This window comes from Glycine soja, chromosome 6 (genome assembly GCF_004193775.1).
Source record: "Glycine soja cultivar W05 chromosome 6, ASM419377v2, whole genome shotgun sequence".
Taxonomy (NCBI): Eukaryota; Viridiplantae; Streptophyta; class Magnoliopsida; order Fabales; family Fabaceae; genus Glycine; species Glycine soja.
The window spans coordinates 47,595,526-47,607,705 of NC_041007.1; the positions used below are offsets into that span (position 1 = coordinate 47,595,526).

At 32.0% G+C, this 12,180-nt stretch overlaps 1 protein-coding gene across 3 annotated transcripts; it reads right to left on the bottom strand.

Moving 5' to 3' along the window:
- Positions 1–1,037: 1,037 nt before the first annotated feature.
- On the bottom strand, positions 1,038–9,450 carry LOC114417385 (protein ZINC INDUCED FACILITATOR 1-like). 3 transcript variants are annotated; one of them, XM_028382562.1, is made up of 17 exons: positions 9,189–9,444; positions 8,500–8,540; positions 7,242–7,302; positions 7,045–7,147; positions 6,848–6,950; positions 6,708–6,761; positions 6,562–6,624; positions 6,257–6,306; positions 6,043–6,118; positions 5,550–5,852; positions 5,382–5,469; positions 2,927–3,012; positions 2,727–2,834; positions 2,522–2,566; positions 2,329–2,417; positions 1,768–1,811; positions 1,038–1,410 (listed from the first exon to the last, which is right to left on the bottom strand). In XM_028382562.1, exons 1-17 carry the CDS (start codon positions 9,334–9,336, stop codon positions 1,310–1,312), a joined length of 1,563 nt encoding a protein of 520 aa, XP_028238363.1. In that variant the 5' UTR covers positions 9,337–9,444; the 3' UTR covers positions 1,038–1,309. The 3 variants fall into 3 exon arrangements, with proteins under 3 accessions (XP_028238363.1, XP_028238364.1, XP_028238365.1); XM_028382563.1 differs by lacking the exon at positions 1,768–1,811 and having other exon boundaries at positions 9,189–9,450; XM_028382564.1 differs by lacking the exon at positions 9,189–9,444 and having other exon boundaries at positions 1,189–1,410; positions 7,242–7,380.
- Between the last annotated feature and the right edge of the window lie 2,730 nt (positions 9,451–12,180).

Genomic DNA, 12,180 nt, shown 5'->3' on the forward strand with positions numbered 1-12,180 from the left:
TATTTATAGGAAAAATATTTTTGTTTTCTGAAGTTCAATGGTAATATACGATAATATTCTTGAATTTTTTTAAAAAAGATTCAATGGTTTTTTAGTCTAAAGATATAAACATACAGAAATAAATAAATAAAAAATCCGGACAAATTCTAGCAACCAGTTAAAGTCTCAAACCAGTCCTAAACAAGGTACTATGTCATAGAAAAAACGTGAAGAACTTACGGAAATTAGTAGGTACTAACCTGCTAGGTAGCATCTCCAGCATTGTGCCCACCACATGTGTAGAAAGTTCGGCAACATGTTCGATCTGACAAATTGCCTCGGTTGGCATGAATGATTATCAAATTATCGATTTGCTTCCCAAATTTCCCCTGACCTTTTATTTTCATTATTTGCTTCATGTGGGGAATAGTTTTTTTTTTCTTTTTTTTTTTCTGACAGATAATATTATCTTGGTTGAAATGTAATTTTAGTCCTTCTATTATTGTGAATATGTAATTTCAGTCTCCCTATCTAAAAAAATCAAGACATTTGGTCCTTCAATTTTTTAAAATAATGATTTTAGTGTCCTTTCTAATTGAATGTGTTTACCGTTAAATTGGATGATGTGCCATTGTGTTTTTTAATGTCATGATATTTAGAAGCATAAAGAAGCATTATGCCACCTCCTGCATCAAGTGCTGGTGGAACAAAAGAGAGGTATTGGTGGTGGTGGAGCTCTGTTTTCTCTATGTAGTAATGGAGTCTAAGCAGGGAGTGATTTAAAGGGAATGGTGTGAGTATAGATGGGGGCGTTGAAGAGAAAGGGACAAAGCAGATCATAATACCCTCCATTTTGATACAATTTTTTTTTTTCTATTTCATTTCAATATTATTTTATTAATGATTGTTTATTTGTTTTATAATATTTTTAATGAGGTGATAACCTCTAATTGAATTTATCCAACACATCACATTAGGGTAGGGTAGTGTCACCAAACTTTTTCTCAAGTTTAATCTGGACAATCATTAATTCTTGACTTATTGTTGGAGAGAGGATTTTAGTGAAAGTTTTCAAAGAACATATAATAACTCTATATCACATATATTGGTACATACAGGTCCATACTTTAACTAATTCTGTTCAATACACATTCACCCATGCTAAAATGTTAATAACTAAAGTCTAAACTTATATGATGGAAATATACAACACATAATGATCCATCATCATTTCATTATCCATACTGGCCATGATCTCAAAACCAATACACAATATTACCCTCCAAATGCTTCACCCCTTGTACCAAATTTTTTGATATCAATGTAACGTCTATGATGGTGTTTTCTTCTTCACACTCAAGAATGGTTTGAACATCAACAGTACTCCAAGTCCTTCAACAACATTCAGGGCAAGGAAGACTATATGGGTGCCTGCAATTAAATGTAGAAAACTGAGCTTCCAGCAATATAGCCAGCAAAAGAAAAAATGTTCCTATTGGGATTAAAATCCACTGTCCGATTTATTTATTGTACCACCACAACCTTCCTATCCACAAAAAAAGTTAATCACATCTGAAGAGGTTGTTGAACTAGAGTTCAAACTCCTCAAAATTTTGTTGCATTTTCATTCTTTAGTTTGGTTCTGGGCAAAACTTTGCTGTAAAAGAAATGGCCTATTATGTTCTTTCCTAGAACAGTAGGTGAAAAAGAAATAACACTTGTATTAAGGATTCTCGTGTTCAGTATATAAATTAGAAACCAACTCAAACAAATATTTAAGCAACGTACCTGGCAGGAAAAAAGAATGTATATGCTTTTCTGACCAAGTTAATCTACATTAACCAAGAGCAAAATTGGATATAATTTTCAGTATGTCATTGTAGTTAGAAAGTGGTGTTGATCAAAGCTATATGCCATACCCTCACCACAAGTATTTTACTAATCAACCATTTGTTAACTGCAATTAGATCATAAAGTTTAGAGAGTATCCTCAAGTAACTCTAACTATAACAGATGGGGCTCAAAGTATATGCCTCTTGCTAAGTCATTAAATTTGTCAATAATGAGCCTAAAATATGAATGCCTATTATTGAACCACCAAGTGTGAAAATCTGAAATTTTGAAAAGCTAGCATACATGGATGATAGGACTGTCATATATGAACATAGCAAGATTTTTCAGATGTGAATAAATTAAGGTTTATGTATATAACTTAACAAATAATGTACAATGCACCTTTTTTGGCAAGTCTAATTTAAAATATCTATGCCCTACAGAGATTCAGAATTGTTCTAGTTAACAATGACACATAACTCAAACAAAAGCTAAAGAAATCAAATGGACACTCACATTGCACCGCCACTAGCAGGACCAACTGTTTTGAATGCTGACATACAAGTCATAACAAAACCATTAGCTGCCCCTCTTTGATGTTGTTCCTGTTTTCCAAATCAACATGCCATATATGTGGCACAATACTATCAAAAAATAATTTCAACTTATGGAAATAAATGAAATCTAATGAAAGGAACAAAAAAATTACCACAGCTCTATTTTGCAGAAGGAATAAACTAGTTGCAATTGACTCCTACATCCAGCAACAATAATACAATTAGGCAAGTTCACAATGAAACTAACCTTTTTAAGTAAATTAAACTGATTTCTTGAGGTTTAGTGAAGCCAATTGAGTTCACTCAGATCCTCAATATCACAGATGATTTGCTATTCAGAGAAAGAGCTGCACTTACTGTCAAAATATTCTTCAGAATGGAGGCAATAATGATCACTAGGTGTAGTGTGAAGCCTGACAACTTTGTCATGAAGGGATAACTTTGCAGGAGAGGTATGGATAACACCTACATATCATGCCAAATAACAAGACATGTTTATAATAAACAAAAAATAAAGTGATAAAGCAAGGTAATTGCCACATAAGGTGAAAGCTAACCCCTGCGAAACGAGCAAGATTGACAGGTCCAAAAGCTTTCTGCACTGATGGGTACAGGGCAAGCTGGAAGATTATAATAGCAATACCTGGTCAGTTGAAAATAAGTCATTAATTAACCAGCATAAATCTACACTCTTAAAAGTTTAGTTTGATCAATTGGTTCAAAGAATTAAAGATCAAGGAAGCAATAACTATTTTATCCTAAAGATCAGATTAATTCAACAAATAAAAGAAACAATAGATGCACAACAGATCTAATATTTAATGCAAAACTTAAATGCATTTGTGGTCCCCTTATAATCTTTATTTTGCGAATTTGGTCGTTCCTTTTTTTTTTCTATTTGATCCCCTCAGTATTTTAATTGTATAACTTTGGTTATTTGTTAATGTGACATCCAATATTTCACAAAAAACAAACAAACTGATGTGAATATGTGATAGTAGGTGTTCATGTGGCATTGCAAAAGAGTATCATGCCAGCATTTTCGTTAAACATCAGATGCCAAGTTAAAAGATGGACAAAAAGTTACAAAATGCAATTGCAAAATATGCTCCAAGATCAAGGACTCAAAACAAACACTAAGTTATGGTCATTATCTAAATTTGTCTGTAGACCCAGGGTATGGAAATCCAAATAACATGACCAGTTTAATTTTAAAGGAAAGGCCTTGGAGGAAGATACCATATGGCCTCTTGTTAATGTATACCAGTTTGTGTTCAAGTGCTGTTCTTGGAGATAGAAGGTTACAAAGGAAATGTGTTTGTCTATAAAATCCCATTTTTTTATTATATAAATTAAAATATCTTTTATTTAAAAATAAATAGAGTTTTAGAAAAATATTGAGATTTTTATAAATAAATAAATAAGGAAAAATAATTTTATTAAAATAATGATTTGAAGGAAAATAAAAATGATATTTTATTTATTCATTTGATACGAAATAAAATAGAGTATTTGTTTATAAAATAATAAACAAAGAAAAATAAATAATAGGTGTGAGTATACTAACTATAAATAGAGGGATCTTAGGTCAGTTTTGAGACCCACGATCTCCTTTCCCCTTCTCCTCCTTCCTAAATCCTCTCTTTTCTTCGTATATCATCAAATCTGTCTTAGAAAAACGACGATCTCAGACTCATTCACCGTTGGATCGTTGTGAAATTTGAGTTCCAAGTTCAGAACTCATTTCTGAACATTCTCACTATTGGAAATTACAAAAAACATGTCGGGCTAAGACAAATACCCTTTGCATCATAGCTTTTTCTTTTCCCGCAAAAACTCAAAACTGTCTTAGTAAAACTACGATCCCGGACTCATTAACCATTGAATTGTCGTGAAATTTTGATATGTGGCTCGCGGTTCATTTCAGCACATCTTCTGCGTTGGGATTTTTAAAATAACATCTATGGAGGGAGAAATACTCATCACACGTAGACCGTAGAATTGAGGCTTCAATCCCTTCTCTTCTCTCTAACGCTAAACCCTATTAGAACGATCAGAGGAAAAGTTTAAGGAATCTCAGAAAACTGTTAAAGATGGCGTTATCGCTGTCAGAATACACACATAAGTCTGCTTAGAGGTAAATGATGAGTTTATTGCAATTGGGATTAGAATGAACATATGTAGGAGTTCTTAAAAGATCAAATTGGGATTTATTTTGGAATGCTTATTATATTGAAATTCTTCTTATATGATTATGTGAAATTGTTTGAGGGGTTTTACTCCCCATGGATTGAGAAATATTTTTGTATAATTTGTTTGTGTTTTGAATAAGATTAGCGTAATAAATAGTTATATTGAGATTATGAAATTATGATTGAAATTGTATATAAGTGATAAATTGAATATATGATGAATTGTAGAATAATATATTACTTTGAGATTATAATATTGTTATGGAGATTGAGTATAAGTGCAAAGTTGAATGTGTTAAATTGTGAGATACACGTAAACATAAGATGGTTGATTGTGACATAATGAGATGTGAAGTTGTGAACATGAGTTTTAGTTGTGAATAAGTGTGTGGTTAACACTTGATGTAACATTATTTGTGTTGTGAGTTATGAATTATACAATAACCCGACCAGTGTTTATCTTAAGAAAAATGTGGATGCACAGTGTTAAAGGGAAAATGTAGGTTTCCTAGTTAGGAACCACTGTTAAATTATAAAGTAATGTGTTAAACGTTATTGCATAATGTTATTTTATTTTATTTTACCTCATTAATTTAAGAAAAAAAAATTTGTAAACTTTGATGACCTTATTTTGAGCTGAATATATTTTTAATAAGTCTTATTTGATAATAGCGAAGTGAATGTGAACCTTTTACCAACATGAATTTATTGATCAATATTTTTATATATTTTATTTATTTATATGTATGTCGGGATAGAGTATCTCACACTATCCAAAATGCAATTATATCTAACCATTTAATATATGTGAAAAATGCACCTGATATTGCAAGAACATAACCAACAACATTAGTTGTAAAGCTCAGACCACCCAATCTTCTGGGACTGAGAGCCCACAATGAGAAAACCTAGAATGGTAAATGGATAGTAAATTAGTATAAGTAAGAGAGAGAGTCAAAATAGAAAAATCATTAAGTAAGAACACTACCTCTTGGTAAGCAACATCATGTAGTGAAAAAACACAGTAAACAATGATGGATGACATTAAGGGCCAATTTTGGAAGATGCTTTTATCTTTTTGAATCGTCTTGTCTTTGTTTGCTTCATTGCTTCCAATTTCCAAAGCTTTGACATTGATAGTGGACTCAATGCTACCACCATTGTGGTTGTGAAGGGTCTCTTGCAATGATGCAGATATCATCTTATCGTTGTTAGTCTCATTGCTTTCCATTTCCAAAGCTTCAACACTGTTAGTGGACTCACTGCTACTTTTGTGGTTGTGAAGGGTCTCCTGCAATGATGCAGATATTTTACAATATTTATATTTATAGAAGAGATTTCATGTACAGAGAATGGTTCTATATTCTGATATGTCATCAATAATCATATTATGTTAGAAACTTAGAATAAAAGTAATAAAAAGAAGAGGGTAGAGATATATGTGGTTGATGTACTGATATGTCATAACATGAGATACATACTGGAAGCCAAATGCAAGCAATTCCTGATGCAAACGCAAAAGCTGATATTATAAAGCACGGCAAGAAATATGGAAACCTGCAGAGAGATTCATGTTCTGACAAATGAAACTCAGCACAACAACAAAGCAAAACAGAACTTTAAAGAATAAAGAAAAAAAAAATTCAAACATTATAACCTTTTTTCACAATTAGAAAACAACAAAAATCAACATACCTATCCCAAAAGGAATCCTTTGGAAACATATGTGGGTATTTCAACACTGGCTGTAATAAAAATTTCACAAAATAAAGAAAACAAGTGAGTGAAGGATTTGTTCATATGTGGCAAAAGGGTATCTAAATTTATTATTTCCTATCCCCATTCTTGAAATTGAACTGTCAGGCATCAATCAGCTTCTCATAACAACTATATTTAGAGGGAAACTTTGATTGAATGGAAACTCATGTCTCTTGACAAAAGTCACCTTATGCCCATGTCATGGTTTTCTAAAGAAGAAACAAATAGAAAACAAGAATTACCTGAGCCAAATAACCTCCCAATGCAGGGCCAATGACTAGTCCTACTCCCCAAGCAGCAACAAACTGAAATCATAAAAGGTTTTGAATAGTTATGACTGACAAATGCTTATAAGAAATGATAGCAGACAAAGGTTGACGAGGCTTACGTTTGAGAGTCCTAGAGCTTGCTTCTCTTCTCTGAAAATTTCAGCAGCATAAGCCTGTTAATAGAAAAGGTTGTGGCAAACATATATTAGTGGAAGCTATAATTGGATGGAACAAGGGGTGTTTAGAGAGAGAACAGCACCTTTATTGGTCCAAGTAATCCATTTAAACTTCCAAGAAGAAATCTCATGCTAATAGCCATCCAAAGATTCGTGCTAAGACCAAATAATGTGTTGAAAATGACACTGAAATCAAGTAAGCATCACAGTTTTTGTGAGAAAACATATTGTACAACTATAGCTTGAAAGAAGGCTCCACCTCAGTGAAATGTGTACTTACACAGTAATAATCCCTGAAATTATAACAGGTTTTCTACCATAGCGATCAGATAGCATTCCCCAAAATATGGATGTCAAAGCCCTGCCAAGCATGAATGATGATCCTAAAACATTTTGACAGACATGTAGGAAACAGTAAGGACTTGTAAATAATATTGATAAGGCATAAAAAAATGGAAGTACAGACAGAAATCTTACCCACATAACCAGCATAGGTACTTATATCTGCCTCAGTTTTTGCAATATTAAAATCCTTCACCTGAAATTAAATACTTATCATACCTTTGAGGATGCATATCATGTGGAGCAGTAATAGAACTCTGTTGAATGGGATTGGCTGCTAATTTGACAGGATTTTATATCAGTTCATGGTAACAACAAACAGTTCTATTTGCAAGTTTCAATTAAAATTTTAAGTGGCCTCATTATAGGAGAATTTTTCATTCACATTTACAAAGCTGCTCCGAAGCTACACTTTGTATCAATTCATTTCTTGAGTCAAAGTTCCAATTCAAAAGGGCTAAGTGCATCCCTCCGATCAGTAAGTCACTATGGTTGCACATACAAATAGTTTGAGTTGATAGTTGTGGGAACAACTACAACAGAAAGTGCTCTGTTCTTACACAAAACATTTTATTAATTTGAAGGCTTAAGTATGTTTTGGTCCCTCAAATTTGAAATGTTGTTTTTGGTTTCCTAAATTTAAAATTGTCTTTTAGTCCCTCAATTTCAAAAAATGCTCTTCTTAGTCCCTCCTTCCTGATTTTGGCAATATGGATAAACAATTTGTGAAGCAGGAGGGACTAAACAAAATATTTTTCAAAATTAAAAGACTAGAAAAAGAAAATTTAAATTTAAGGACCAAAAACAATACTAGCCTAAATTTGAGGAACCAAAAACATATTTAAGCATCATTTGAAAGTGGAACAAAAGTTTAAATGTAAAAATTTATACCAGACAGTAAATTAGTAGACCAGCATGTCGGAAAATAATTTTTAAAAATAAAATGATGAAAAATTGTTATACAGTGAATGAATAGTCAAATCTATTTTTGAAATGATCAAATAGGAAAAATATCAACCCGAAGATTAAATAGTTAATCAAGCATATGGTATATTTGGAGCTGCTCCATCTGGAATAAAGCTATTACTTTCAAAAAGTGTGCACAGTGCATAAACTACTGTACTGCACTTGTAATCAAAATTTAAAAGTTTAAATAAAAAGCTGAAATTGAACAGGAACAAACAATAATACTACCCTGCAAAATTATTCAGAGCAACCTTCAAGAAATAACAATATCACAAAATCAGAGCCACATCATATTCATATTGGGAGGTAACAACCAAGGGGTCCGCAGGGTGTGTGAGTGTTGTAAATCCCTGATAACGTGTTCAATTTTTACGGATAAAAAAATATGGAAGGTAACAGTAATACCCAGTGAAAAAATTAAACTCACCATGAAATAAACAAAGGGAAAGAGTGATGCTACAGGCAGCGCTGTACTTGATTATAAAAAGAGAGAGAGACGTTAGAGATAATTATAGAAGCTGTTTCAATCAACTGAATGAAGAATGTATAGATACAAGATAACACAACATAACATGTTAGAACAAAATACTGATTCTAGTTTGAAAATAGTAAATTGAATTGAAACCATAACGAATTCAAGTTATAATCTTCCCATACAACCCTGATAGGAATCACTCCATTTTTTAACTAAGGTACAGACAATTACAGATGTACAGGAGAAAGATGAAACCATCATAGAGTTCAATCAGTCACCACTGAGAGTTTTCTTTTTCTATCTTCTCATAAGTAAAGAAAATTATTAACATAGATATATTTTGTTGCTAAGGTCCAGCAACAAAGAGTACAACTTGAGAAATACTAGTGTTTAAACTTTGGCTGAAAAATATATCAACAGTATCACTTTTGTTGCAGTCATAAATCAGAGTAGGGATTAATGTTGAGTTTTGACAATTTTGCAACCTTTTTTTATCACATTAGACCTTGGCAAAACTTAGATGCTCATGTGGCACGTTAAAACAGAAAATAAAAATGCCAGAATGCAGGTTCTGCAAACTTTAGCAAACAAAAACAAAACCAACCCAGAAGAGAATTTTGGAACAGAAATCAAGTGCTTACTGCCACATAACACTGCCATCCAAATATAAGAAAGATTTCTAATGGAAACATCCTTTCTCAGCTCTTTGGCTTGATCCACCTTACAACCAGGACAGTTCCCATAATAGTGTTTCTCCAAAGATGGTTGTTCAAATGTCCCCTCTTCCATCTTTCTAAGACAACCTCACTTATTGTTTCACACAGACCACTCACTATATGCAAACAACACAATCCAAGAAGGACTACTAGGAGAGATACTAATGACAATGCTTTTTAGGCTTCTTCAAATACAAGGACGAAAAATATTGAGTGCAGACTTGATTATATTAAAGTACTTTTATTGGTTACTTTACACATACGCAAGACTATGATCGTACTTTATTAATCTAAACTTACATATTTATTAAACTTATTTGCATTTTTTCGTCTATCTACTACCCTTAATTTGTGAATATGGTCTTTTTTTTTTTTTTTTTGCGAATTTATTCTCTACTGGTTTAACTGTATCATTTCGATTCATCCGTTAACCTGATATCTAACATTCAACAGGAATCTTGATGTGACAATATATTACACCATTTTGTCAATAAATTCATACTAACTAACGTGACACTCAACAGCACTACTGCTATTAAATATTGGATGTTAAGTTAATGGATTAACTAATATTACACCGTTACAATAGTGGAATATCAAATTTAACACAAAAAAAATGGAAAGATAAAATTTGTGAAATGATAATTTTAAGCAAACCAAAATTTCAAGTAAGCCTAATTATTATTCATTATTTCAGGCTTACATTTGTGTTTTTTTAAAAGTAAACAGCAATTATAGGTGGGAGTTGAGAAACCCGTCATTGTATCAAGTCCAAATCATAAGATGGGGTCTCCTCCAATTTGTTGGATAAGGTAAATACAGATGCGTCTGTTCAATTAAGTTTTCAGCAAGCTTCTTGTGTAGGCGTGTTTCAAACGACAAATGTTGAATTTTTGTTTCTGCGTAATTTAGGTTCATCAAATGTGCTTATGTCAGAACTTTGGACATGGAGAATCCTATCTTTTTTTATTGTTTATCAGCAAATTAATCAAATATATATATATATATCATTAAAGCAGGTATGGCTATACCCCAGTCAATTACAAATACCCGTATTTCTTTTCCCCAAGACACCCACCAATCTTGGTTACACTGCAATAATTTGGAGAATACTATCTGCTCTCAAAGTAGCATGGATTGCAGGTATAAACATCTATGAATGGAATGTGATTCCAAGCTTGCTGTTCAATTTGTGTTATAGTATTTGTCGACACCAAACAGTGACGGGAGAAAAATGTTAGAATACACTCTTTTAAATGTATTAGTTCTTATATATTAAACTTTATTAAAAATCATAAAAACTGGTGGGTCGTATCCTATTTAATGAATCTTCTGTGATTTTTTTATTTTTAATAAACTTTTATTAATAGAAGAAAGTGTATTAATTAAAATTGTTATCAGGGATTGTAGGATTGAAAATATCACGTGTGTAGAGAGGCAAATATGATGGCTGATTATTTAGCTTTTCTAAGTCATTTGTTAAGACCTTGGAGAGGTATGGTTATGTTCCTTGAAGATGTAATGGCACACTCCTTTGATTCACTTTTTGTTTTGGATTTTTCTTTCCTTCACACTAATAAAAAGGTAAACAAAAATAATAGTATAGTAAAACAAATTGTTGGGACCATCAGTAATTAACGCGAAGCAACGTCAACAGTGAAAATAGAAAACAAAAATTGGGTCCATCAGTGATAAGACTCAATAAAGAATACTAAAAATATTTTTTTTTTACCATGTGATGAAAATAGAAAACAGTTAATAACATTTTTTTTCACGTAGTTAATAACATATTTCTAATATAACTTTGGGTAAATAAAATTTATATTAATAATATATTATTTATAGTTAAATAAAGTTTATATATTAAATTAATATGAGACACGTTAAATAATAATGAGATGCAAATCTTTCAATATAATCTTTGGGATTGGTGAATCATTGTGGTTGTGAAACAATATATGCTACTGTTATATATGGATTTGGGGGATCGGAGAGGGATAAAGTGCAATGATATGAACCATTAAATGATTCAGATTATTCTTGTTGGTTTGCATTAGCAGGGGAGGGCATGCCTCAATTGTACAACAATGGAAACTAGTTATGAACATTCTCAATCATAAAACAATGGGTGTCATGTATTTAATAAACATGGAGCAAATCACAGATAAAATGTGGAAGGTATGCAAACCCCAAAAGGACACAATTACAAACTTTAATTAGGCAAGATGAATTCATCTGGCTTGAAATGTAAGGTCCCATTTGGGTGGTTGTGAGTTTCCTGTTTTTGATTTTGAAAATAAATCGTGTTTGGATAAAATAGAATTGAGTTGGTTTTTTTACTTAATTTTAAAAGTTTTCACCTCATCTGGAAAACAATAAAAATAGGTTTCCTTATTCTTGTTTTTGGTATCACCCCAATTGCTCCGCCCAACAGCTTTATCCATGCTTTTCAATTCGAGGATTTGATATTCGCCAACAAGAACCCAATTTGAGTTTGAAAAGTCATGCGGAAATTAACAAGTCATCTACCATTTATTACATAGATGCAATTCTTGGATTTGAGTGCAAAATACTGCAGTGTGATTGAAATCGGTAAATAAATGAGAAATTTTGGGTCTTTTCTTCAAAATGGAGGAATATAATTTTCTGAAAAAGAAAAGCAGGAAAAGGCTTTGATTCCTCGTTGTGTGGAGATGAAAAGTGAAGATTCAATAAGGAATTGCTTTTACCGTCACACTCTTTTCAATCATCTCTCAAAGTTCTACTTCTTTTTCATATTTTGAAATATAAAAATGAACTAGCTTTATGGTGGTTAGATTTCATCTATTCAATTGGCAAAATCCCAATCTCTTAGTATTGATTATGCAAATGATGACCCATGAGCTGTCCTTTTTATTTTGGTTTTTTGAAGGCAATG

What these genes read in the sequence shown, in the direction of transcription:
- LOC114417385 (XM_028382562.1), bottom strand. Translation starts at nt 9,336, where the DNA reads ATGGAAGAGGGGACATTTGAACAACCATCTTTGGAGAAACACTATTAT. An exon ending in AAGGATTCCTTTTGGGATAG is followed by an intron (nt 6,119 to 6,256) that starts GTATGTTGATTT and finishes ATCTCTCTGCAG; the next exon opens with GTTTCCATATTTCTTGCCGT. An exon ending in TTGCTTGCATTTGGCTTCCA is followed by an intron (nt 5,853 to 6,042) that starts GTATGTATCTCA and finishes GCATCATTGCAG; the next exon opens with GAGACCCTTCACAACCACAA.